Source organism: Corvus hawaiiensis, chromosome 4 (genome assembly GCF_020740725.1).
Source record: "Corvus hawaiiensis isolate bCorHaw1 chromosome 4, bCorHaw1.pri.cur, whole genome shotgun sequence".
Classification (NCBI taxonomy): domain Eukaryota; kingdom Metazoa; phylum Chordata; class Aves; order Passeriformes; family Corvidae; genus Corvus; species Corvus hawaiiensis.
In genome coordinates, this window is record NC_063216.1 from 79,348,561 (window position 1) to 79,372,352 (window position 23,792).

Below are 23,792 nucleotides of genomic sequence, written 5' to 3' on the forward strand. Positions count from 1 at the left end.
AGGATCACAAACCACAAGCAAAAAAAAAAAAAAAAAAAAAAAAAAAAACAACAAAAAAAACTACAAAAAAAAAAAAACTTGGGTTTTGGGACACACCGAGTCTTCCAGGCACAGAGCGGGGCTTGTGCCCCCAGTTTGGGGGTGCCAGGGTTGGTGGTGGCCCTGGGGACACCGATGGCTTTTAGGGCCGGAACGCTCCGGGCCAGCCTTGGCGCTGGAGGAGGGGGCATTCCCAGATTTCCGCCCCTCACCGCGGTGTCCCCGGTGCCACCCGCTCGTCCCCTGCGCTGGGGGTGGCCAGGGCGTGCCCGGCTGGCCGGGAGGGGAGGGCTCGGTGGTCCCAAAAAGCCGAGGCCCCCAGGAAGGCATTAAAAACTCTTCTGGTGCTAAGAGGGGAGGACACGGAGCTTCCTCCTGACCCTCGCCCGTCTCCGAACCTTTCCAATCTTCGCCAGGGAAAAGGGCCCGGGGATCCTCCAGGACATCGGGATGGCCCCGGGATGTTCCCGGGAACATCCCCTGCCCTGTGTCGGGGCACCGGGATGTTCCCGGGATGTCCCTGGGATGTCCCCTGCCCTGTGCCGGGGCACCGGGATGTCCCTGGGGTGTCCCCTGCCCTGTGCCAGGGCACCGGGATGTCCCCGGGATGTCCCTGGGGTGTCCCCTGCCCTGTGCCGGGGCACCGGGATGTCCCCGGGATGTCCCTGGGGTGTCCCCTGCCCTGTGCCGGGGCACCGGGATGTCCCCAGGAGGGTCCCCGGTGCCACCTCCTTGTCCCTGAGCCCTCGCCCACGTGGCGACACCCGGAGTTCTCCGGAAGCCGCCAGGGGTCTGTGGCCTGTCCCCGTCCCCGGCTGCCATCCCGCTGTTCCAACCGGGAATGGGGCAGGGCCTGGAGCCGGCCCGGTGGGCAACCAGCCGGGAAAACCAATCCCGGGAAAAAACTCCCGGGCTCGGGGAGCCCAGACACCTCCCGACCCCTCACCTGCAGCAGCACCGCGGGTGCCACCGCACCCGCCGGGTGTCCCCAGCCCCAGGGACCCGGAGCGGGAATGCCGAGCTCAGGTCCTGCCCCTCGGCCGTGTCCCCGCAGCCCCCACAACGTCCCCAAAGTCCCCCCCGGCCAAGGCAGCGCCTCTGTCCCCAGATCCGCCCTGCCAGCCCCGCTGTGCCACCAGCGGTCACCCCGCAAACCCTCTGTGCCAGTCCCTGCCCTCACCCCGGCCACCTTCCCACCACCCACCCTGAGCCATCGGCCCCAAACCCATCCCACCTGTGCCCCCAAATCCAGCCCCACCCTGAGCCATCACCCCCAAATCCGTCCCACCTGTGCCCCCAAATCCAGCCCCACCCTGAGCCATCGGCCCCAAATCCATCCCACCTGTGCCCCCAAATCCAGCCCCACCCTGAGCCATCGGCCCCAAACCCGTCCCACCTGTGCCCCCAAATCCATCCCACCTGCACCCCCCAAATCCAAACCCACCTTGTGCCATCTCCCCCAAATCCAGCCCCACTCTGTGCCCTCCCACCTGCACCCTCAAATCCATCCCCACCTTGTTCCATCCCACCTGTGCCCCCCAAATCCATCCCACCTGCATCCCTAAATCCATCTCACCTTGTGCCATCCTCCCCAAATCCATCCCACCTGCCCCCCCAAACCCACCCCGAACCCCTCTCGTGGCCGGTGCCACCCTGTCCCTGTGCCCCCCCTGTGTCCGGCATTCCCAGGACACTCCGGGCACAGGGACAGGCTGGCACACCCCATCCCAGACCCCGTCCCAGACAATCCTGTGCCACCCTCCTGTGCCTCCCCTGCCACCTCCGCTCCGTGTCCCCTCTGTCCCCGTCCCTCCGCCACCTCCCGCCCGCTCCTCACGCCCTCATCCCGGCGCTGTCCCGAATCCCGCATGGATCCGGAGCCCGCTGCCCATCCCGGCATCCCGGGCCGCTTCCAGCCGCTCTGCATCCCCGCGGGAATGTCGCATGTCGGAATGTCGCATGTCGGCCACGCGCGGCCCGGTGACATCGCACGGGCTCCTTCCCAAGCTGTGGGATTGAGGAATTCCTGGGAATTCCTTTGGCTGTCGGTTCCCGAGGCTGCTCCCATGGGGGATCCTCGCGCCCGTGGCTGTTCTGGCCGTGCCACCCCACGCCTGGCTGTCCCCGCCTTGGGGACACGGGGGTCCCCTCGGAGCCCCCGCGCGAGCGCTCGGCTTGGCCAAGGCCCTGCACGGCCACCGCTGGTCCCGGCTGTGCCACCCTCGTCCCCTTGGTGCTGCCCCTCGGCACGTCCTGGCACTGCCCACCCTGCCTGACCACTCCTGACCACCCTTGACCACTCTGCCAACCCCTGCCTGGCACTGCCCACCCTGCCCGGCCACCCCTGACCATCCTGCTCACACCTGCCTGGCACTGCCCACCCTGCCTGACCACTCCTGGCCACCCTTGACCACTCTGTCAGCCCCTGCCTGGCACTGCCCACCCTGCCTGACCACCCCTGCCTGCCCTCCCTGCCTGTCCCTACCCACCCTGCCTGGCACTGCCCACCCTGCCTGACCACCCCTGACCACTCTGCCCGCCCCTGCCTGGCACTGACCACCCTGCCTGGCACTGACCACCCTGCCTGACCACCCCCGCCTGGCACTGCCTGGCCACCCCTCCCTGCCCTGCCTGTCCTTCCCTGTCCCTCCCTGTCCCCCCTGTCCCTGCACCTCCCCTTCCCTCCCCCCCGCGCTCCCTCCCCCCCGGCAGCCCCCGGCGCCCTCGGTGTCCCCTCGGTGCCCCCGGTGACGCGGTGCCCCAGCGCATCCACCCGCGTGGAGCCACCCCCGTGTCCCCTCTGGGCTCGGGGGGCTCCGCCGAGCGCTGCCCTCCTTGGGCGCGACCTGCGGGTGCCACGGGCTCGCGGTGGAAGGTGACAGTGGTGGCCTGAGCGCGGGCAGCCCGGCGCCATCCCCGCCGGGTGTCCCCGGGTCTCCGCCCCTTCCGCAGCTGTTTTTTGGGGCCACCAAGAGAGACCCGCCCGCGGCCGCCTCTCGTCGCGAGAGGCCAAAAACCCCGCGGAGCGCAACCGCTCCGCGCCAAGCTCGCTCTGGGACCGGGAGAGCTGGACGCCTTCTCGCCATTTCGGAGGAGCCTTCCTCTCCCTCCTCTTTCTCCTCCTCCTCCTCCTCCTCCTCGCCCCTGGAAGGGCGGAAATGGCGGTGCCCGCTCCGCGCCCGCGGAGCCGCGGCCGTGCCCGCCCGGGCACCCCCAGCTCCCGCTGAAGCAGCTGCAGCCGTACCTGTGTTGGCGAACACTGAGTGTCACCCGCCCCGCGGGGACACCACGGCTCGTCCCAGTCAGGCCCCACGCCAGAGAAGGCGACTTCCACCCGCGCTGCCCGGCCCGGGCCCGGGGACCGCCCGGGGACCGCCCGGGGCTGCCACCAACCCGTCCCCGCTCTCTCCTCGTCCTGCTCTCCCGTCCCTTCGTCCCTGGCCCCTGGCCCGTTCGTCCCTGTCTCGTTTGGCCCTGCCCCGTTCTTCCTTGTCCCCAGCCCCACTCATCCCCTTCCCCCGGCCCGTTCATCCCCGGCCCGTTCATCCCCGGCCCCCATCCCTTTCAGCTCTGTCTTGCTCATCCCCTTCCCCTGTCCCGCTCATCCTTGTCCCCTGATCCCGTTCATCCCTGTCCCCAGCCCCTCTCATCCCTGTCCCCCACGCCACTCGTCCCCTGCCCTGCTCATCCCTGTCCCCCGTCCCATTAATTCCTGTGCTCCGCCCTGCTCATTCCTGTCCCCCGTGCCACTCATCCTTGTCCCCTGATCCCGTTCATCCCTGTCCCCAGCCCCTCTCATCCCTGTCCCCAGCCCCACTCATCCCTGTCCCCTGCCCACCTCTGTCCCCTGCGCTGCCACGGGGACGTGGCAGAGCTGGACAAGTGACTCCCAAAAGGGCATCAGGGTCCCCGGGCGAACCGGCTTTGCCTCGGGGTGGCCCCTCCAGCTGCCAGCACAGACCCCCCGTGTCCCCCCCGTGTCCCCCCCGTGTCCCCCCGCACCCTCAGCCTGTGCCCCGCGGTGCCACCGGCTCCGGGGTGGCCCCGTCCGGACGTTCCGGTGCCCGCAGCCAGGGTCACTCACCCGGTGGCGCGGTGCCACCGCCGGGACCCCACAGTGCCCCCCGGCCGCGGTCCGGTCCCGCGGCCGTTCCCAAAGCGCTGCCCTCCCATTCCCGCGGGAATGGAGGAATTCCTGGTGGCCTCACTCCGGCCACGCCGCCAGCCCGCTCCGGCCACCTCCAGAGCCAGGGACACCTTGCCTTTGGAAAAGCCATCCAGGAGAAGGCAGAGTGGGAGCCGAACTGACCCCTGACCCCGGCGTGGCCCCTCGGCCGCGCTGACCCGTGGGTCACACTGACCCCTCGGCCATGCCAACCCCTGGGTCACACTGACCCCTCGGCCACGCCAACCCATTGGCCGTGCTGACCCCGTGGTCACCCCCTGGCTCTGCCAACCCCTGGGTCACACTGACCCCTCGGTCACAACAACCCATCGGCCATGCCAAACCTTTGGCCACACTGACCCCTCGGCCATGCCAATCCTGGGGTCACACTGACCCCTCGGCCATGCCAACCCATCGGCTGTGCCGACCCCTTGGCCATGTTGACCCCTTGGCCACGCTGACACCTTGGCCATCCCTTGGCCACGCGAACCCATCGGCCGTGCCGACCCCGTGGTCACCCCCTGGCTCTGCCAACCCCTGGGTCACACTGACCCCTCGGCCACACCAACCCATCGGCCATGCCAAACCTTTGGCCACACTGACCCCTCAGCCGTGCCACCCCTTGGCCACACCAACCCATTTTCCATGCTGGCCCCTTGGCCACGCTGACCCCTTGGCCACACTGACCCCTTGGCCACACCAATCCATCAGCCATGTTGACCTCTTAGCCACACTGACCCCTTGGTCACCCCTTGACTACACTGACCCCTCGGCCACACCAACCCATCGGCCACGCTGACCCTTTAAGCACCCTCGGCCCTTTGGCCATGCCAATCCCTCGGCCACGCCAACCCATTGGCCGTGCCAACACCTTGACCACCCCTTGGCCCCTTGGCCATGCCAACCCTTTGGCCACGCCAACCCATCAGCCATGCTGAGCCCTCGGCCACGCTGACCCCTCAGCCACGCCAATCCATTGGCCATGTTGACCCCATGGCCACATGGACCCCTCGGGCCACGCTAATCCATCGGCTGTGCCAAGCCCTTGGCCACCCCTCGGCCCTTTGGCCATTGCAACCCCTCGGCCATGTCAACCCCTCGGCCGTGCCGACCGCTTGACCACCCCTTGGCCCTTTGGCCATGCCAATCCCTCGGCCATGCCAACCCATCAGCCATGCTGACCCTTTGACCACCCCTCGGCCCTTTGGCCATGCCAATCCTTCAGCCACGCCAATCCATGGGCTATGCCAGCCCATCGGCCATGCTGGCCCTTTGACCACCCCTCGGCCCTTTGGCCATGCCAATCCCTTGGCCACGCCAACTCATTGGCTGCGTTGACCCTTTGGCCATGCCAGCCCATCGGCCGTGCCGACACTTTGACCGTCCCTCGGCCACGCCAACCCCTCGGCCATGCCAACCCCTCGGCCATACCAACCCCTCGGCCGTGCCGACACTTTGACCACCCCTTGGCCACGCCAACCCCTCGGCCATGCCAACCCATCGGCCGTGCCGACCCTTTGACCACCCCGTGGCCATACCAACCCCTCGGCCATGCCAACCTATCGGCCGTGCCGACCCTTTGACCACCCCTCGGCCTCTCGGCCACGCCGCCCCCTTGACCACCCCTCGGCCACGCCAACCCCTCGGCCGCGCCGCCCCCTGGCCACGCTGTCCCTGGGCCGTGCCGCCCTCGGCCGCGGCGGTTACTGTGATTCCCTCATGGCTTCTCCACCACTCGGGTTTTTCCGCTGTACAAAGGGAGACACTTTTCCTTTTCTTTTCCCCCGCTTCCAAAGGGGTTTTTTTTCCCAAGTTGTCGATATTTTTCCGTTGTCCAGCCCGGCGCCATCGCCCCCCTCCATCCGCCTGTCCGTACCCCCGACTGTGACAAAGAGCAAAGCCCCCCCCCGGGCCACTCAGCTCCCCGGGGGTGGGGTGGACGGCCCTGCCAACCCCATCCGTGGCAGGGCCGCTGTCCGGCCGGCCGGCTGACCACTGTCCGGCCACCCCCTCACTGCCCATGCATGTGCCACGCCCTCACGCCCGCTGCATGTGCACAGCCCGGCCCTGCCACACTCTCGGTTCCGTCCCCCCCCACCCCAGCCGGACTCACCTGTGGGTTTTCGTTCCGTTTTTAATTTCCCCCAGGGTCAGTTTGACTTTTCACCCTTAATTTTGTATTTGGGATTTTCGGAGGAGCTTTCTCCTTCTCCGGAGTCACGGAGGGGCGGCCACTCGCCTCCCGCCCTCGACGTTGTGATACACATCCCCCACAGAGATCTATGTTTCTTATATTATATTATTATTATTAATTATTATTATTATTATGTAATAAATTTATAAGAAAGCTCCGCCTGCTCCTGTGGTCACTCGGATCCGGGGGGGACAATGGGGGGACACCGAGGGACAGGCCCCCGTGGTTGAGGTTTGGGGTGTCCCTGGGTGAATTTTGGGGTGTTCCTCGATGAGTTTTGGGATGTCTTGGTTGAATTTTGGAGTTCCCCTGGATGAGTTTTGGGGTGTTCCTGGGTGAATTTTGAGGTGTCCCTGGATTAATTTTGGGATGTCCCCAGCACTGCCCCCAGCACTGTCCCAGCAGTGCCCTACCACAGTTCCCACACTGTCCCCAATATTGTCCCCACACTGTCCCCCACACTGTCCCCACACTGTCCCACACTGTCCCCGCGCTGTCCCACACTGTCCCCACACTGTCCCCACCCTGCCCCGCACTGTCCCCGCACTGTCCCACACTGTCCCACACTGTCCCCACACTGTCCCCACACTGTCCCACACTGTCCCCGCGCTGTCCCCACCCTGCCCCGCACTGTCCCCGCACTGTCCCACACTGTCCCCACACTGTCCCCACCCTGCCCCGCGCTGTCCCCGCACTGTCCCGCACTGTCCCCGCGCTGTCCCGCACTGTCCCCGCGCTGTCCCCACACTGTCCCTGCACTGCCCCGCACTGTCCCACACTGTCCCCGCACTGTCCCTGCACTGCCCCGCACTGTCCCCGCGCTGTCCCACACTGTCCCACACTGTCCCCACACTGTCCCCACACTGTCCCCGCACTGTCCCACACTGTCCCCGCACTGTCCCCACACTGTCCCCGCACTGCCCCGCACTGTCCCCACACTGTCCCACACTGTCCCCACACTGTCCCACACTGTCCCCACCCTGCCCCGCACTGTCCCCACACTGTCCCACACTGTCCCCGCACTGTCCCCGCGCTGTCCCACACTGTCCCACACTGTCCCACACTGTCCCCGCACTGTCCCACACTGTCCCACACTGTCCCCACACTGTCCCCGCACTGCCCCGCACTGTCCCACACTGTCCCCGCACTGTCCCTGCACTGCCCCGCACTGTCCTCGCGCTGTCCCACACTGTCCCACACTGTCCCCACACTGTCCCCGCACTGCCCGCACACTGTCCCCACACTGTCCCACACTGTCCCCGCGCTGTCCCCGCACTGTCCCCACCCTGCCCCGCGCTGTCCCCGCGCTGTCCCCCACTGTCCCACACTGTCCCCGCGCTGTCCCCGCACTGTCCCCGCGCTGTCCCCGCGCTGTCCCCACACTGTCTCGCACTGTCCCCGCACTGTCCCCACACTGTCCCCGCGCTGTCCCGCACTGTCCCCGCACTGTCTCGCACTGTCCCCGCACTGTCCCCGCGCTGTCCCCGCGCTGTCCCCACCCTGCCCCGCGCTGTCCCCGCACTGTCTCGCACTGTCCCCGCACTGTCCCCGCGCTGTCCCCGCGCTGTCCCCGCGCTGTCCCCACACTGTCTCGCACTGTCCCCGCGCTGTCCCCGCACTGTCCCCACCCTGCCCCGCGCTGTCCCCGCACTGTCCCCAGCTCACACCAAGCATATATTTTATTGAAAGACCAAGTGGGTGACAACGGCGTGGGGACAACCGGGGCTGGCACAGTGGCTCCTCTGGCTGCTGAGTTACAGATAAATATCGGGACATCGAGCGGGTGGCGATAGAGTCACGATAGCGCTGCGCGACAGGGGCCGAAGCAAAGGGACCGCCAGGCACAGCAGTGAGGAGGGGGCGGCCCCGGGACCCCCCCGGGGCCCGAGCGCGGCCCCCCCGGGCCGGGGCTGGCGGAGCGGTGGTGGCGGGGGGGGACATCCGGGGGACACCGACACGAAGGGAGACCCGGGGAGGGGGGGGGGCAGCTCTGGGGGTACCCCCGTTCCTTTTTGGGGGGGGGGGGTGGGGCGGCGGTGAGGATTTGGGGTGCGCGGAGATGTCCCCCCCCCCCCCCTTCACCCCAAGCGCCCCCCGGAGCCCCCCCCGGTGCCCCGCGCTCCCTCGGGTGCCACCCCCCCCGTGCCCCCCAATCCCCGCGGCCGCCCCCGCTGCCCCCCCGGGCTGGCCGTGCTCATGCAGGGGGGGGCCACTCGGGACCCCCGCCCCACCCCCGCCCCCGTTGGGGACCCCCGGCCGGGCTGTGTCATCCTCCGAGGGGACCCCCGGCCCTCCGAGAAGCGGGGGGGGGCGTGCGGAGGGGGCTGCGGCGGGTGCGGGGGGGGGCACCGGGGGTCAGACCGAGCGGGAAGCCCCCCCGGGTGCCCCCCTACTCCAGGTAGATGTCCTCTGTGGGGCAGGCGTATTCCAGGTGCTCCTGGTAGTATTCCTGAAACGCTCGGCTGCGGGGGTGGGAATGGGGAGGGGGTCAGGGAGGGGAGGGGGCGCAGGGCCCCGCACCCCCAGAGCCAGGGAGACCCCCGCAAGCACGCCCGGGTACCCCCAAACTTGCCACAAGACCCCCAAACCTGCCAGCCCCTCAGCACCCAGAGCCCCCCGGACCCCCAAACCTCACACAAGACCCCCAAACCCGGCACGGCTGGACCCCAGCACCCACAGACCCCTGGAGCCCCAAACCTGGCACAGGAGCCCCAAACCCGGCACGGCTGGACCCCAGCACCCACAGACCCCTGGAGCCCCAAACCTGGCACAGGAGCCCCAAACCCGGCACGGCCGGACCCCCAGCACCCACAGCCCCCTGGAGCCCCAAACCTGGCACAGGAACCCCAAACCCGGCACGGCTGGACCCCAGCACCCACAGCCCCCTGGAGCCCCAAACCTGGCACAGGAGCCCCAAACCCGGCACGGCCGGACCCCCAGCACCCACAGCCCCCAGAACTCCCAACCCCAGCACCCTCAGACCCAGCGAGACCCCCACAACCAACCCCTGGTACCCCCAAACCTGGCACAGCCGGACCCCCGGCACCCACAGCCCCCCGGACCCCCAAATCTGGCACAAACCCCCCAAACCTGCCAGACCCCAGCACCCACAGCCCCCCCAGCCCCAGCTCAGTGAGACCCCCTGCACCCCCACACCCCCGGCCCTCCTGTACCCCCAGAGCCTCTGCACCCCCAAAACCCTGGCACCCAGACCCCCCATAATCCCCAATACCCCCAATCCCCATCCCCCTGGCACCCCCATCCCCCCTGGCACCCCCAATTCCCCGGCACCCAGCCCCAGAAAAGTGGGGACCCCCTCCCCACGCCCTCCCCTGTCCCCTGGCCGTGCCCCCCTGCCCAGGCTGTGTGTGCCACCGGGAGGGTGCCCGGGACCTGCTCTCGGTGGAACGCTGGGGACGGTGGCATCTGCGTGGCACCTGCGGGAGCCAGGACACCCCAAAATGCCAGCCAGCCCCCCGTGCCCCCCCCGCGCCGCCCCCACGTACCCCACGCACTCGGCCACGTGTCTCATGGACTCCTGGGACACGAAGACGTGGCAGGCGAAGCGGCTCAGCACGGGGTGCTTGGTGATGAACCCGAAATAGCTGCGGGGGCCAGGGGGCACGAGGGTCAGGGGGGCACCCCAAAACCTGCCCGGGGGGGGGCTCTGCAAGGGGGCACCCCCAGAGCCCGGGGGAATGCACAGCGAGGGGAGCCGGAGCGGGCAGGGGGCTTTGGGGTGGCACTGGGGGGGGAGATGAGAGGGTGGGGGGTCCCTGGCACAGAGCGGGGGTCCCTTGGGGTGTCCATGGGTGGGTGGGGGTCACTTGGGGTGTCCGTAGGTGAGGTGAGGGTCCCGTGGGGTGTCCATGGGTGGGTGGGGGTCCCTTGGGGTGTCCATGGGTGGGTGGGTGGGGGTCACTTGGGGTGTCCCTAGGTGGGTTGAGGGTCCCTTGGGGTGTCCCCGGGTGGGTGAGGGTCCCTTGGGGTGTCCATGGGTGGGTGGGGGTCACTCGGGGTGTCCCCGGGTGGGTGGGAGTCCCTTGGGGTGCCCCTGGATGAGGTTGGGGTCCTTTGGGGCATCCCTGGCAGGGTGAGGGTCCCTTGGGGTGCCCATGGATGGCTGGGGGTCCCTTGGGGTGCCCGTGGGTGCGGTCAGGGTCCCGTGGGGTGCCCGCGGGTGGGGTGGGGGTCCCGTGGGGGGCTCACCAGCTGTTGCGGGGGTGGCACCCACAGAAGGAGATGTTCTTCATCTGGAAGAAGTGGCTGCAGCGCTCGAACTGCGGCGGGACAGGGGCGGACAGCGGGTGTGGGCAGCTGGGCGGGGCTGCCCAGAGACCCCCAAAATCTGTGCCCCTCCTCAGCATCGGCCCCCCAAACGCACGGCCCCGCACCCTTCAGCTCCTGGGCACCCCCAAATCTGCTCCGCTCACCACCTGGGCACCCCCAAACCCAGACCCCTGCTCCCCTCATCTCGTGGTCACTCCCAAACCCAGACCCCAACATCCCTCACCCTCCTGACTCCTGGTCAACCCCAAATCTCCCTTTTGCCCCCCAAACCCAGATCCCTGCACCCCTCATCACCTCCTGGTCACCATCAAACCCACACCTCCACATTCCTCACCTCCTCATCACCCCCAAACCCAGGCACCTGTACCCCTCATCACCTCCTGGTCACCCCCAAACCCAGACCCTCGCACCCCTCATCACCTCCTGGTCACCCCCAAATCTCCTTTTTGCCCCCCAAACCCAGACCCCTGCACCCCTCATCACCTCCTGGTCACCCCCAAACCTTCTCCCCTCACCCCCTGGTCACCCCCAAACCCAAACCCTTGCACCCCTCCCCTCCTTTTTGCCCCAAACCCAGACCCCTGCTCCCCTCACCCTCTGGTCACCCCCAAACCCAGACCCCATCATCCCTCACCCTCCTGGTCTCCCCCTCAAATCTCCTTTTTGCCCCCCAAACCCAGACCCCTGCACCCCTTATCACCTCCTGGTCACCCCCAAACCCAGACCCCATCATCCCTCACCCTCCTGGTCACCCCGAAATCTCCTTTTTGCCCCCCAAACCCAGACCCCTGCACCCCTCATCACCTCCTGGTCACCCCCAAATCTCCTTTTTGCCCCCCAAACCCAGATCCCTGCTCCCTTTATCACCTCCTGGTCACCCCCAAACCTTCTCCCCTCACCTTCTGGTCACCTCCAAACCCAGACCCCTGCTCCCCTCACCTCGTGGTCACCCCCAAACCCAAACCCTTGCACCCCTCCCCTCCTCGTCACTCCCAAACCCACAGCAGCCTCTCCCCTCCCCTCCCGGTCCCCCCCGACCCCAGAGCCCCCCACCGCTCCCCTGCCGCTCACGCCAAGCCCCCCGCCCGTGCCCGCGGACCTCGTGCTCGGCGCTGTACTCGGTGACGGTCAGGATGAGTTTGATGCCCTGCAGCGTCACCTCCAGGTCACAGCTGGCCGGGGGCCGCAGGTGCACCGTCAGCTTCCTGGTGGTGGCGATCTGGGCGACAGGGAGGGCGCAGCGGGCTCAAAGCGGGGCTCCCGCCGCCCCCGCGGGGGTCCCGCCGCCCCCTGCTCACCTTCTGCATGGCGGCGCAGAGGATCCCGTTGCCCTGGTGGTACGGGACCTCCACGGAGCCCAGGAACTGCACGTTGAACCTCTCCACCCAGCACGGGTTCCTCTTCAGGCCTGCGGGGCAACGGGGCAAGGAGAGGGCGGCCCGAAGGCGCCGGGACCCCCCTCCCCAAATGCCCGAGGGCCGCTCGGGCTCCTACCGATGGCATCGCGGGCCTGGCCCACCACCTCGTGGGCGTAGAAGGCGGGGAAGATGCCCCTCTCGCCCGTGCGCATGTTGTAGCCCCGGTACCAGTAATCGTCCTCCTCCAGCTCCACCAGGATGGGGTCGTCCACGTCCAGCTCCAGCTCGTCCTCGTGGCGCGGGATGAACCTGGGGGGGGGCGCGCGGAGGGACGGGGTGGGCACCTGGTCAGCCCCAAAGACACGGCTCTGCAGCCCTGAGCTCCTGGTTACCCTAAACCCACAGCCCTGAGCTCCTGGTCACCCCCAAACCCACAGCCCTGAGCTCCTGGTTACCCTAAACCCACAGCCCTGAGCTCCTGGTCACCCCCAAACCCACAGCCCTGAGCTCCTGGTTACCCTAAACCCACAGCCCTGAGCTCCTGGTCACCCCCAAACCCACAGCCCTGAGCTCCTGGTTACCCTAAACCCACAGCCCTGAGCTCCTGGTCACCCCCAAACCCACAGCCCTGAGCTCCTGGTTACCCTAAACCCACAGCCCTGAGCTCCTGGTCACCCCCAAACCCACAGCCCTGAGCTCCTGGTCACCCCCAAACCCACAGCCCTGAACTCCTGGTCACCCCCAAACCCACAGCCCTGAGCTCCTGGTCACCCCCAAACCCACAGCCCTGAACTCCTGGTTACCCTAAACCCACAGCCCTGAGCTCCTGGTCACCCCCAAACCCACAGCCCTGAACTCCTGGTTACCCTAAACCCACAGCCCTGAGCTCCTGATCACCCCCAAAGACACGGCTCTGCAGCCCTGAGCTCCTGGTCAGCCCAAATCCACACCCCTCACCTCCTGGTCACCCCAAATTCACACCCCTGACCTCCTGGTCACCCCCAAACCCACACCCCACATCCCTGACCTTCTGCTCACCCCAACCTCACATCCCCTCACCTCCTGGTCACCCCCAAACCCATAGTCGCACGTCTGTCACCTCCTGGTCACCCCAAAACACCCCCTCATGGCACCCTGGGGCAGCCACAGCGGGACCAGGAGCGGGCAGGGGGCCCTGGGGTGGCACTGCGGGACCCTGGGTGTCCCTGGCAGGGGCTGGGGGTCCCTCGGGGTGTCCCTGGCAGGGGCTGGGGTCCCTCGGAGTGCCCGCGGGTGTCACCTGGGGTGGCCTCACCTGAAGACAGCGCGATGGGTCTGCTCCCGCTCCTCCCCGTTCACCATGCACGAGAACAGCCCGAAGGACTCCGTGCCTGCGGGGACAGCGATGCCAGCGGGGACAGGGGACAGCTGCCACCCCACGGGGACAGCCCACCCGTGTCCCTGAGGGGACAGCTGCCACCCCACGGGGACAGCCCACCCGGGTCCCTGAAGGAGCCTCGGGGCGCTCGTGTGGTCAGAACCCTTCTGGGGGTCCCAGCTGGACACTGCCCAGCAGAGCAGGGCTGGGGACCCTTGTGGTCACTGTGAGCCTGCCCTGTCTCTCAGGACATGTCGCGACATCCCGGACGTATCGTGACATATCGTGCTGTGACATGGCACACAGGAATGGTGCCACGGCCAGGACGGGGAGGGCAGCCGGGGTGACAAGAGCCAGGACAGCACAGGACACTGTGACATGTCGTGACATATCGTGACATATCGTGACATGCCACGACACGGGAATGGCTGGGGCAGGACAGGGAGGGCAGCCGGTGTGACAAGGTCCCACAGAGCAGCCCAGGACACCACGACATGTCACGACATGTCAGGACATGTCACGACACGTCACGATATGACACCGCCACTTACTGGAGGAGCGCGAGGTGCTGTTGACGAAGACGTTGAGGAACTTCTTGGAGAACTGCAGGTCGGCCTCGGGGGACGAGTCCTCGGAGGAGCTGCGCGCGTCGGGGGCCACCAGCCCGTCCCCGAAGGCCACCTCATCGTCGCAGGCCCTCAGGAGGTCACTGTCGTCGCTGAGCACGGACGTGCAGCGCCGCAGGCTGACCAGCTCCAGCTGCGTGTGCTCGTCCACCACCAGCGTGTACTTGACCGAGTCGTAGGCCAGCGACTCGTCCAGCGCCGGCGGCTCCGGAGGCACCGTCCCGTCCCCGGCCGGGCTGGCCCTGCGCGGGGCCACCAAGGGCGGCTCGGCCTCCTCCAAGGCCATGGCGAAGCCGCGGTTGGTCTTGGCCGTGGACACGTCCAGCGCGGCGCGATCGGCGTCGGGCGCTAACCGGACGTCGTCGATCATGGAGTCGGCCTCCAGCACCCCCGAGTCCAGGTCCCCGTCGAGGGCCCAGCGCCGGGGGCTGGCGGGGCGGCGATCCCCGGTGGTGGTGGCGGCAGCGGGCTCGGCGCCGGGGGATGCCCGCGGTGGCGGCGGTGCCGGGCGGCAGCCCAAGGTGGCCAGGACCTCGGAGGCGTCCAGGCGGCCGAGGGTGACGGGGCGGCCGGGGCACACGGGCGCGATGGTGTCGTTGGTGGGGTTGCTGAGGAACAGGAAGGGCCCCGGCTCCTCGGCCGGCGGCTCCGGCGGCGGCTCCGCGGCCGCGTGCTCGGCCTCGGCCAGGGAGCTGCGCAGCGTCTCCATGTCCACCAGCTCGATGGCACCGCGCTGGCACCGCGCCGCGTCCCCCAGCGCCACCGGCGAGTCCCGCGGGCCCGGCTCCTCGTCCAGCGCCTCGCTCAGGATCTCGGGCTCCAGGTCGGAGGCGGGCGAGATGGTGTCGCACAGCGAGTGGCTGTTCTGGAAGCACTCGTCCGGACACTTGATGGGGTACGAGCCCTCCGAGATCATCTTGTTCACCAGGTTGCTGAGCAGCCACGGCGAGTCCGAGTCCTCGCTCAGGTCGGGCTCCGACTCCGAGTCGGAGTCGTACTCGCTGTTGTCCTCCTCGTCCGCCTCGGGCATCAGCTTGGGCCCCACGGGCAGGTAGAAGGAGCGGCGGATGCTCTCCAGGCTGTGGTCGGGGTCGATCTTCAGGTCCAGGGGGCTGGCGCTGGACACGTCGGTCTGGCCCTCGGGCGCGGGGCCGTCGGCCGGGTCCAGGCTGTCGTAGTAGGCGTCCACCTTCAGCTCGGCCAGGCTCTCCCTCCTGACCACGCCACGCTCGGGCGGGCCCCTCTCGGCCGGCTCCTCCTCATCCTCCTTGCCCTTGTCCAGCAGCAGCGAGTCCTTGATGCCCAGCAGGCCGGGCGCCTCCAGCTCGGGCTCCAGCTCGCCCTCGGAGCCGGGCGAACTGGCCTCCTCGATGGAGTTGGTCAGGTGGGACGAGCGGCCGCTGCTGCTGTCGCTGCTCAGGTCCAGCTCTGTCTCCGAGATGGACGAGATCATGTTGCTGACCAGGCGCCCGCCGGCGAACGCCGCCTCCAGCTCCCCGTCCGAGTCGGAGCCGGGCGAGCTCAGCTCGTCCCCGCGCCGCCCGCCGGGCAGGAAGGGCTTGGCCGTGCGGCTCGTGAGGTCGGCCTCGATGCCGGGGTCCGAGGAGGGCGAGGTGGTGTCCGAGGAGCCCGAGGGGTGGCCGCGCACGCTGGCGGCCCGGCCGGACTGGGGACCCTCCCCGTCGGAGCTGAGCGGCTCCGCGGGACCCGCGCCCGGAGCCCCGTCCCGCTCCGGCCGGGGCCGCGCCTGCGGCTGCGGGCGGGGGGACCCCGGGCTGCCGCCGCCCTGGGGCTGCGTGGGGGCCTGGGGGGCGGCCTGGGGCGGGGGGGCGGCGTCGGGGGCGCCGGGGGGAGCCGCGGGCCCTGTTGGAGAGAGACAGGGGTGAGGCGGGGGCGGCTGGCGGGGGCGCGGCGGGGAGAGCGGAGCTCGGAGCGCAGCGGAGATGAGGTTCATGTTAAAATCGGGCGCGGCTCTCGGGGGCGATGGGTTACCATGTGCCAGGGACTCGGGGCTGTTGCCTTGCGAGTCCAAGGGGGAGGGCGGCAGCGAGGGGGGGGCCCCCCCGGGGCCCGGCGGGCTCTCCAGGCAGGGTCCGTCCAGGATGCAGGCGTGAGGGGACGAGTGTCCTGCGGGAAGGGCGACACAGGGCCGGGGTCACCCCGCGGGGCGGCTGCGGGATCCCCGGCATCACCCCCGCATCGCCGCAGCCCCGCTGGCACCCCCCAGCCCCGCGCTCACCGGTGTGTGAGGAAGAGGAGGAGGAGGAGGAGTGGAGGAGCGCGTCCTGCCAGCTGGGGCGGGGGGCGGGCGGGGCGAAGCTGCCGTTGTTGTTCAGGGAATCCTGCGGGAAGAGCAGAGACCGGGGGGGGGGGGGGGAGGAGGGTGAGTGGGTGACCCCCCCAAGGAGCGTTTGCGGGCTCCGGGGGACCCCGCGGGTGGCGCAGGGGGGAGCTCGGAGGTGCCTGGCAGCCCCTGCGCCACGTGCCCGGGGTTTATCGGGATTAGGGCCGCCGCATCGCTGGATCCTCTGCCCGAAGCCGGGCACGGCACGGCGTGGCGTGGCACGGGGTGGGCACGGTGCCCGCCGCGGGGACAAACGCCGCGGGGATGCGCCAGCACCGGCGCTGAGCCGCGGGACACCCGCGTGAGACCCCACGAGCACTGCCCGACCCCCGAGGGCCGCGGGGGGTGTTGGGAGCCCCAGGAATGCCCGGAGCCCCCGGGATGGCCGGGAAGGTCCCGCCGGAGCGGCGGCAGCTGCGGATTAGTCCCGGCGGGAAAGGCGGGCAGCGCTAATCCCAGAGAATCCCGGCGGGAGGAGAGATTAGGGAGCGCGGCCGGAGCCCCCGGCACGAACCGGGGTGGGCACCGAGGGGACAGGGATGGGGGACAGGGAATGGGGGGACAGGGAATGGGGGGACAGGGATGGGATAGGCCACAGCCCCCGGGATGGGCGCTGAGGGGACAGGGAATGGGCGCTGGGGGGACAGGGAATGGGGGACAGGATCTGGGAGGATGGGAAAAGGGTGGTGGAGGGGAAGGAGGGGACAGGAACAGGGCGGGGTGCACACGGATGGCTTCTGGGGGGACACGGATGCGTTCCGGGGACCCAGGGATGGCTGCTAGCGGTGACAGGGACACAGGGACCGAGGACCGGGATGTCGCCTCCTCCCGGGACCCCTCGATGGGTCAGATCCGGGCGGATCCAGGGGCTCCACCCCCTCTCCCAAGGGATGACGGAGCAGCGCTGGCACCCGGCTGGGCCTGGCGGCTCAGGACCCCCGGGCTCTGTCCCCTTGCGGTCACCGCCACCCCCTAGAGCCCCTCCGGCCCAGCAGCGCGCGGGGCCCTCCCGGGAAAAGGGGAGGGGAGAGGGGGCCGAAATTCCCGAAGGCCCCCGGTTCCCTGGCAACGCCGGCGGCTGCAGCCGCTCCGCACGCGGCTTCCCACACACTGCGGTGGCCCGGGGCCAGCCCCGGCACGCGTGCGCGGGGACACGGGGACACCCCCGCGGCGGGGACACCCCCGGGGGAGCCCCGAGGCCGGGAACGGCGGGACACGCGGTGGGGACGGGCACAAGGGACGGAGAACCCCGGGAGGGAAGGGACAGTGACCCCGGGGAGAAGGGAGAGTGACCTGGGGGGAAGGGGACAGTGACCCCGGGGAGAAGGGACAGTGACCCCGGGAGGGAAGGGGACAGTGACCCCGGGAGGGAAGGGGACAGTGACCCGGGAGGGAAGGGGACAGTGACCCTGGGAGGGAAGGGGACAGTGACCTGGGGGGAAGGGGACAGTGACCCCGGGAGGGAAGGGGACAGTGACCCTGGGAGGGAAGGGGACAGTGACCCGGGGGGAAGGGGACAGTGACCCCGGGGAGAAGGGACAGTGACCTGGGGGGAAGGGGACAGTGACCTCGGGGGGAGAAGGGACAGTGACCCCGGGAGGGAAGGGGACAGTGAGCCGGGGGGGAAGGGGACAGTGACCCCGGGAGGGAAGGGGACAGTGACCCCGGAGAGAAGGGACAGTGACCCCGGGGGTGAAGGGACAGTGACCCCGGGGGGGAAGGGGACAGTGACCCCGGGGGGGAGAAGGGGACAGTGACCCCGGGGGGGAAAGGACAATGACCCCGGGGGGGAAGGGGACAGTGACCCCGGGGGGGAAAGGACAATGACCCCGGGGAGAAGGGGACAGTGACCCCGGAGAGAAGGGACAGTGACCCCGGGGGAGAAGGGGACAGTGACCCCCGGCGTGGGGACACCCCGAGGCCACCCCAGCCTCACCTGGGTGCCCGCGGCCGTCAAGTTGAGGGTGGTGGGGCGGTGCTTCTGTGTCTCCTCCAAGGCGGGCGAGGGGATGGGCGAGGCCGAGGGGGACGGCGGCGCCTCCAGCTCGTTGCCTTCCTCCTCCTCCTCTTCCTCGTCGTCGTCGTCGTTGTCGTCGATCATCTCGAACTCCTGGAAGTCGTCCTGGAAGGTGCACACGGGGTGCGGCTGCTCCCCGCGCTCCAGCACCAGGCAGTCCTGCGGGGTGGCACCGTGTGAGGGACGCGGCGATAGCCACGGGCCACCCTCCGCGACACCGAGGGGGTGGCAGCGTCCCCAGCCCCGGAAGGGTGGCCGAGAGGGGACAAGGGACGCCCGGCTCGTCCCCTTTGCCTCAGCGCCCAGCCGGGCTGAGAGCCAGCGGAGAGGTGGCCCCACTGCGGGTGAGTTGTGCCAGCCCAGTGTCCCCCCAGCCCCCTCGGTGTCCCCACGGGCCACCAGGCTCTGGCACCTTCTCATAGTGGTCCGAGTCATAGTTGAGGCCGATGCCACAATCGTCCGTGATCTCCGACAGGTCCTCGTCATCGAACTCCTCCAGGCTGATGTCCTGGGGGGGCCTGGGGACAGTGGGGACACAGCTCAGGGACAGCCCGGCCGGCCACCGATGGCACAGTGACAGCAGAGTGGCACCACGGGGACGTCCGCCCATGCATGGGTGGCACCTCTGGGAGCACCAGGGAGATGCCACCAAACTCTGTCACCCCTCGGAGCACCAGGGAGATGCCACCAAACCCTGGGTGCACCAGGGAGATGCCACCAAACCCTGGCACCCCTGGAGCACCAGGGAGATGCCACCAAACCCTGGGAGCACCAGGGAGATGCCACCAAACCCTGGCACCTCTGGGAGCACCAGGGAGATGCCACCAAACCCTGGGAGCACCAGGGAGATGCCACCAAACCCTGGCACCTCTGGGAGCACCAGGGAGATGCCACCAAACCCTGGGAGCACCAGGGAGATGCCACCAAACCCTGTCACCTCTGGGATCACCAGGGAGATGCCACCAAACCCTGGCACCCCTGGGTGCCAGCACGGGACAACCACAGGGACACGTGACCACACCCCTGTCACCCCTGGGTGCCACAGGGACACGTCACCACACCGCTGTCACCACCCAGCTGGGCGGAGGTGCCAAGGCCACCGCCAATGTCCCAAATTCCTGGCACAATCCCTGGAGCCGAGGTGGGGAGGGGACAGTGCCCCCCCTCCAGGTTTGGGGTGACCTGTGCTGTTGGGGGGGTCACTGGAAGGTCACTGGGGGGTACTGGGAGTCACTGGAGGGTCACACGGGCAGGGCGGGGGGTGACAAAGGCGACGCAGGCTGCGACACCCCGAGGCCGGGAAGCCGGAGGGGCCCTGAGCGCATTCCCAGGGAACGGGGGTGCCATGGAAACCAGCGGCTCCTGCGGGAATACAGCGAAGGGAGAGAAATCCCGGCAGCATTTGGGGTCGGAAAACAGAAATTGGGCTTTTGGCGGCGCTTGGCAAGGTGGGAGATGTGGCCTGGGTGCTACTGGGACCCTCTGGTCACCCTTCATGGGGTTGGGGACACCCAGGGCCCCCCAGCAGCACCTGGGCACCAGTGGGACCCTCTGCCACCTTCCATGGGGTTGGGGACACCCAGGACCCCCCAGTTTGTCCCCAGGAGGGTGTGACAGCACCCAGGTGCCAGTGGGACCCTTTTTCCATGGGTTTGGGGACACCCAGGACCGCTCAGCCCACCCCAGCGATGTGTGGCAGCACCCAGGCACCAGTGGGACCCTCTGCCACCTTCCATGGGGTTGGGGACACCCAGGACCCCCCAGCTTGCCCCCGGGAGGGTGTGGCAGCACCTGGGCACCAGTGGAACCCTTCTTCCATGGGTTTGGGGACACCCAGGACTGCTCAGCCCACCCCAGCGGAGTGTGGCAGCACCCAGGTGCCGGTGGGACCCTCTGCCCACCCTCCATGGGGTTGGGGACACCCAGGACCCCCCAGTTTGTCCCCAGGGATGTGTGGCAGCGCCTGGGCACCAGTGGGACCCTCTGCCACCTTCCACGGGGTTGGGGACACCCAGGGTCCCCCAGCCCGATCCCAGGGGTGTGTGCCAGTGCCCGGGCACCAGTGGGACCCCGTGCCACCTTCCATCCAGGTGGGCTCAGCCCGGAATGTGGCAGCAGGGTCGGACCCCAAAAGGGGGCTCAGGGCTGTCCCCTCTCCCGCTTTCGCCCCAGACCCCGCCGGGCAGCCCCTGGGCCCGGCACGGGGCCGCGCGCCTGTTCCCGATTCCCCGGCAGGCAGATTCCCCTAATCCCATAATTCCCAGAAGTAGGGCACGGCCGCGCCGAATCCACGCAGATTTGGGGCAAAAGCGGCAGAAACGGAGACGGGAACGGGGCTGCGGCGGGAACGGGGCTGAGTGGGACCCCAAAGCCCGGACGAGAGTGGGGAGCACGGGGGCTGTGGGGTGAAGGGTCCTGGGGTGTCGAGGAGGGGAGCCTTTCGGGGTGAAGAGCCCTGGGGTGTTGGGATGTAAAGTCCTTTGGGGTGCAGAGCCCCAGGGCGCTGGGGAGCAGAAACTTTGGGGGTTCGGAAGCCTTTGGGGTGCAGAGCCCTTTGGGGTGCCAGGGAGCAGGGTCTGTCGGGGTGTTGGGGTGCAGAGCTCTGGGATGTCACAAGACCCCTTTGGGGTGCAGAGCCCCAGGGTTTCAGGGTGCAGAACCCTGAGGCGTTGGGGTGCGGAGCCCCGGGGTGTTGGGGAGCAGAGCCCGGGGGTTTTGGGGTGCAGAGCCCGGGGGTTTTGGGGTGCAGAGCCCCGGGATGTTGGGGTGCAGAGCCGCCGGGGTTTGGGGTGCAGAGTTCCAGGATGTCGGGGAGCAGAGCCCCGGGGGTTTGGGGTGCAGAGCCCAGGGGTTTTGGGGTGCGGAGTCCCGGGGGTTTGGGGTGCGGAGTCCCGGGGGTTTGGGGTGCAGAGCCCCGGGGGTTTGGGGTGCAGAGCCGCCGGGGTTTGGGGTGCAGAGCCCAGGATGTCGGGGAGCAGAGCCCCGGGGGTTTGGGGTGCAGAGCCCCAGGATGTCGGGGAGCAGAGCCCTGGGATATCGGGGCGCAGAGCCCTTTGGGGTGCAGAGTCCCAGGGTGATGGGGTACAGAGCCCCGCGGGTTTGGGGTACAGAGCCTCAGGATGCTGGGGTGCAGAGCTCCGGGGGTTTGGGGTGCAGAGTTCCAGGATGTCGGGGAGCAGAGCCCTGGGATATCGGGGCGCAGAGCCCTTTGGGGTGCAGAGTCCCAGGGAGATGGGGTGCAGAGCCTCAGGATGTCAGGGTGCAGAGCCCATCTCCCCAACCCCAGGGAATATCGGGAGCTGCCCCCCTGCAGGAAGAGCCCCAGGACCCTCCCGGGGGCGAGCAGGGGTCCCGTGGCCACCCGGGGAGGACAGGGACAGTGGGGCTGAGTCCTCCTGGGGTGGGGACCCCGGGGTCACTGGGGGAACAACTCCTGCTCCTGGCCTTGTCCTGGCTGGGGGGACATGGGAAGGGTGTGGGAATGGTGGGAATGGTGTGGGACTGGTGGGAGTGGTGTGGGAATGGTGTGGGATGGGGACACTGCAGTGGGATAGGATGGTCACAGCGGGATGGGAATAACACGATGGGATGGAGTGGACACGGTGGGGTGGGGATACTCCGGTGGGACGGGAATGACACAGTGGGATGGGATGGGATGGGATGGGATGGGATGGGATGGGATGGGATGGGATGGGATTGGATAGGATGGACACGGTGGATGGGACACGGTGATGGGATGGAACCACCAGTGAGAGCCAATCCAGCCCCACAATCTCCCCTCGGGGACCCCGCTGGGGTGCAGGGCAGCGCCCTGGCTGTGTGTGCAGGGACACGGCGCCGGGAGCAAGGACAGCGCCCGTGCCCACCTCGGGGACACTCCGGGGACCGGCTGGGACCGAGGCGCCGGAGCAGGAGCGGAGCCGAGGGAGGGGACAGGGACAGGGTGGGTCTCACCCAGCCCCGCACACGGAGAGGGGATCGGGAAGGGCTGGCAGCAGCAGGACCCCCCCACGGCATCCGAGTGACCCCACTGCCACCATCCCGAGCCGAGCCGGGCCGGGCCGGGCCGGAGGGGACCCCAAAGGGACCCAGCGTCACCCGGCAGGGCACGGGGCCAGGCGGGGCTGGGGAGGGCACAGGCGGCGGTGCCAGCGCGGCCAGGCCCGGCTCCCCGGGGGCGCTGCCGGCGGCGCAGGCCCCGGGCGGATGGAATTTCCTCATCCCTGCCAGCCCCGCTCCCCGGACACGGCCCGGGAGGCGGCTCCAGAGCGGTGGGGAGGGACCCCCAGAGCGGGGGAAGGGACCCCCAGAGCGGCCGTGTCCCCCGGCCGCTCCGTGCCCGGCTGCTCCCGAGGCCAGGAAGGGCCCGCAGGGAGCCGGACCTGACCCTGTGGTCACCCCAGTTGGTGACCGGGGGCTCCTGACTGGCACCTGGGGCTGCCGCGGCCCGAGCGGGAGGCGGGAGCCATCCCAAGGCCCGGCTGCGTGTGCGCCTGGAATTCCCACATCGAGAATTCCCACGTCGAGCGTTCCCACGTCGAGAATTCCCACATCGAGAATTCCCACGTCGAGCATTCCCATCCCGTTCCCGCCTGCTCGGCCTCTCCCTCTGCGGCCAGGGGCTCCCACCCCACCGGACACCCCAAGCCGGGCCGGGCACCCCTCCCCGGGGTTCCTTTAGGAAAGGCACGGCCGGGTTTGGGTTCTCCTTCACCATTCCCTGACGGGTTTGGGGATGCTCAGGGAGAGCCGAGCGCAGCCGCGGCACCCCCATGGATCGGCCGCGTTTTTCGGGATGGCTCCGGGCACAGCTCCCGCTGCCCCGGCTGGGCTGGGCCGGGCTGGGCCGGGCTGGGGGGTCCCGGGGCCGAGCAGCCCCAGCGAGGCCGTGGCGTCCCCTCCCTGCGCCACCGCGGGCAGGGACACCCCGAGGTCCCGCTGCGCAGCGGCCCGGGAAGGGACAGGGATGCTCAGGGAGGGGACATCCCGGGGACAGGGATGCTCAGGGAGGGGACAGCCCGGGCAAGGGGATGCTCAGGGAGGGGACATCCCAGGGACAGGGATGCTCAGGGAAGGGGACAGGCCGGGGACAGGGATGCTCAGGGAGGGGACAGCCCGAGCAAGGGGATGCTCAGGGAGGGGACATCCTGGGGACAGGGACATCCCGGGGAAGGGGAGCCCTGCCCAGCCCAGGCCACAGCCAGCCAAGGGCACATCCCGCAGCCCCGCTGTCCCCCGCTCCTCTCTCTCCGCAGCTCCCGCATCCCTGGGGCCGCCCAGGTGCCCCTCACCGCCGCCTGCTGCCCTTCCCATCCCGCTGCCGGGTGCCTCGGCCCCGCACTGCGCCAGCCCGGCCCGCACCCCGACCCCAACCCCGCACCCCGACCCCGCAGCCCCGCACC

At 69.2% G+C, this 23,792-nt stretch overlaps 3 protein-coding genes across 4 annotated transcripts in view; 2 read left to right on the forward strand and 1 right to left on the reverse strand.

The window, feature by feature from the left end:
• The first annotated feature begins 40 nt into the window (after positions 1–40).
• Positions 41–2,714, forward strand: LOC125325272 (extensin-like). 2 transcript variants are annotated; one of them, XM_048302166.1, is made up of 2 exons: positions 41–607; positions 649–2,714. In XM_048302166.1, the coding sequence occupies exons 1-2, from the start codon at positions 490–492 to the stop codon at positions 1,602–1,604; spliced, it is 1,074 nt and encodes a 357-aa protein (XP_048158123.1). In that variant the 5' UTR covers positions 41–489; the 3' UTR covers positions 1,605–2,714. The 2 variants fall into 2 exon arrangements, with proteins under 2 accessions (XP_048158123.1, XP_048158122.1); XM_048302165.1 differs by having other exon boundaries at positions 41–596; positions 627–2,714.
• On the forward strand, positions 1,908–6,555 carry LOC125325151 (vegetative cell wall protein gp1-like). The gene is made up of 3 exons (XM_048301898.1): positions 1,908–2,019; positions 3,304–3,702; positions 3,785–6,555. The coding sequence occupies exons 1-3, from the start codon at positions 1,908–1,910 to the stop codon at positions 4,345–4,347; spliced, it is 1,074 nt and encodes a 357-aa protein (XP_048157855.1). The 3' UTR covers positions 4,348–6,555.
• A 2,011-nt stretch (positions 6,556–8,566) lies between these two features.
• MAPK8IP2 (mitogen-activated protein kinase 8 interacting protein 2) overlaps positions 8,567–23,792 on the reverse strand; it is a 16,035-nt gene continuing 809 nt past the window's right edge. Inside the window, exons 2-12 of the mRNA XM_048301899.1 lie at positions 18,803–18,908; positions 18,310–18,549; positions 16,269–16,371; positions 13,955–16,156; positions 13,341–13,416; positions 12,183–12,355; positions 11,987–12,096; positions 11,788–11,907; positions 10,608–10,678; positions 9,905–10,003; positions 8,567–8,860 (exon numbers count right to left, since the gene is read on the reverse strand). Coding sequence (XP_048157856.1) covers positions 8,788–8,860; positions 9,905–10,003; positions 10,608–10,678; positions 11,788–11,907; positions 11,987–12,096; positions 12,183–12,355; positions 13,341–13,416; positions 13,955–16,156; positions 16,269–16,371; positions 18,310–18,549; positions 18,803–18,908 — 3,373 coding nt within the window. The 3' untranslated portion in view covers positions 8,567–8,787. The remainder of the gene's footprint in view (positions 8,861–9,904; positions 10,004–10,607; positions 10,679–11,787; positions 11,908–11,986; positions 12,097–12,182; positions 12,356–13,340; positions 13,417–13,954; positions 16,157–16,268; positions 16,372–18,309; positions 18,550–18,802; positions 18,909–23,792) is intronic.

What these genes read in the sequence shown, in the direction of transcription:
- LOC125325272 (XM_048302166.1), top strand. Translation starts at nt 490, where the DNA reads ATGGCCCCGGGATGTTCCCGGGAACATCCCCTGCCCTGTGTCGGGGCA. An exon ending in CACCGGGATGTCCCTGGGGT is followed by an intron (nt 608 to 648) that starts GTCCCCTGCCCT and finishes TGTCCCCGGGAT; the next exon opens with GTCCCTGGGGTGTCCCCTGC.
- LOC125325151 (XM_048301898.1), top strand. Translation starts at nt 1,908, where the DNA reads ATGGATCCGGAGCCCGCTGCCCATCCCGGCATCCCGGGCCGCTTCCAG. An exon ending in TGTCGGCCACGCGCGGCCCG is followed by an intron (nt 2,020 to 3,303) that starts GTGACATCGCAC and finishes GCGAACACTGAG; the next exon opens with TGTCACCCGCCCCGCGGGGA. An exon ending in CTCTCATCCCTGTCCCCCAC is followed by an intron (nt 3,703 to 3,784) that starts GCCACTCGTCCC and finishes CCTGTCCCCCGT; the next exon opens with GCCACTCATCCTTGTCCCCT.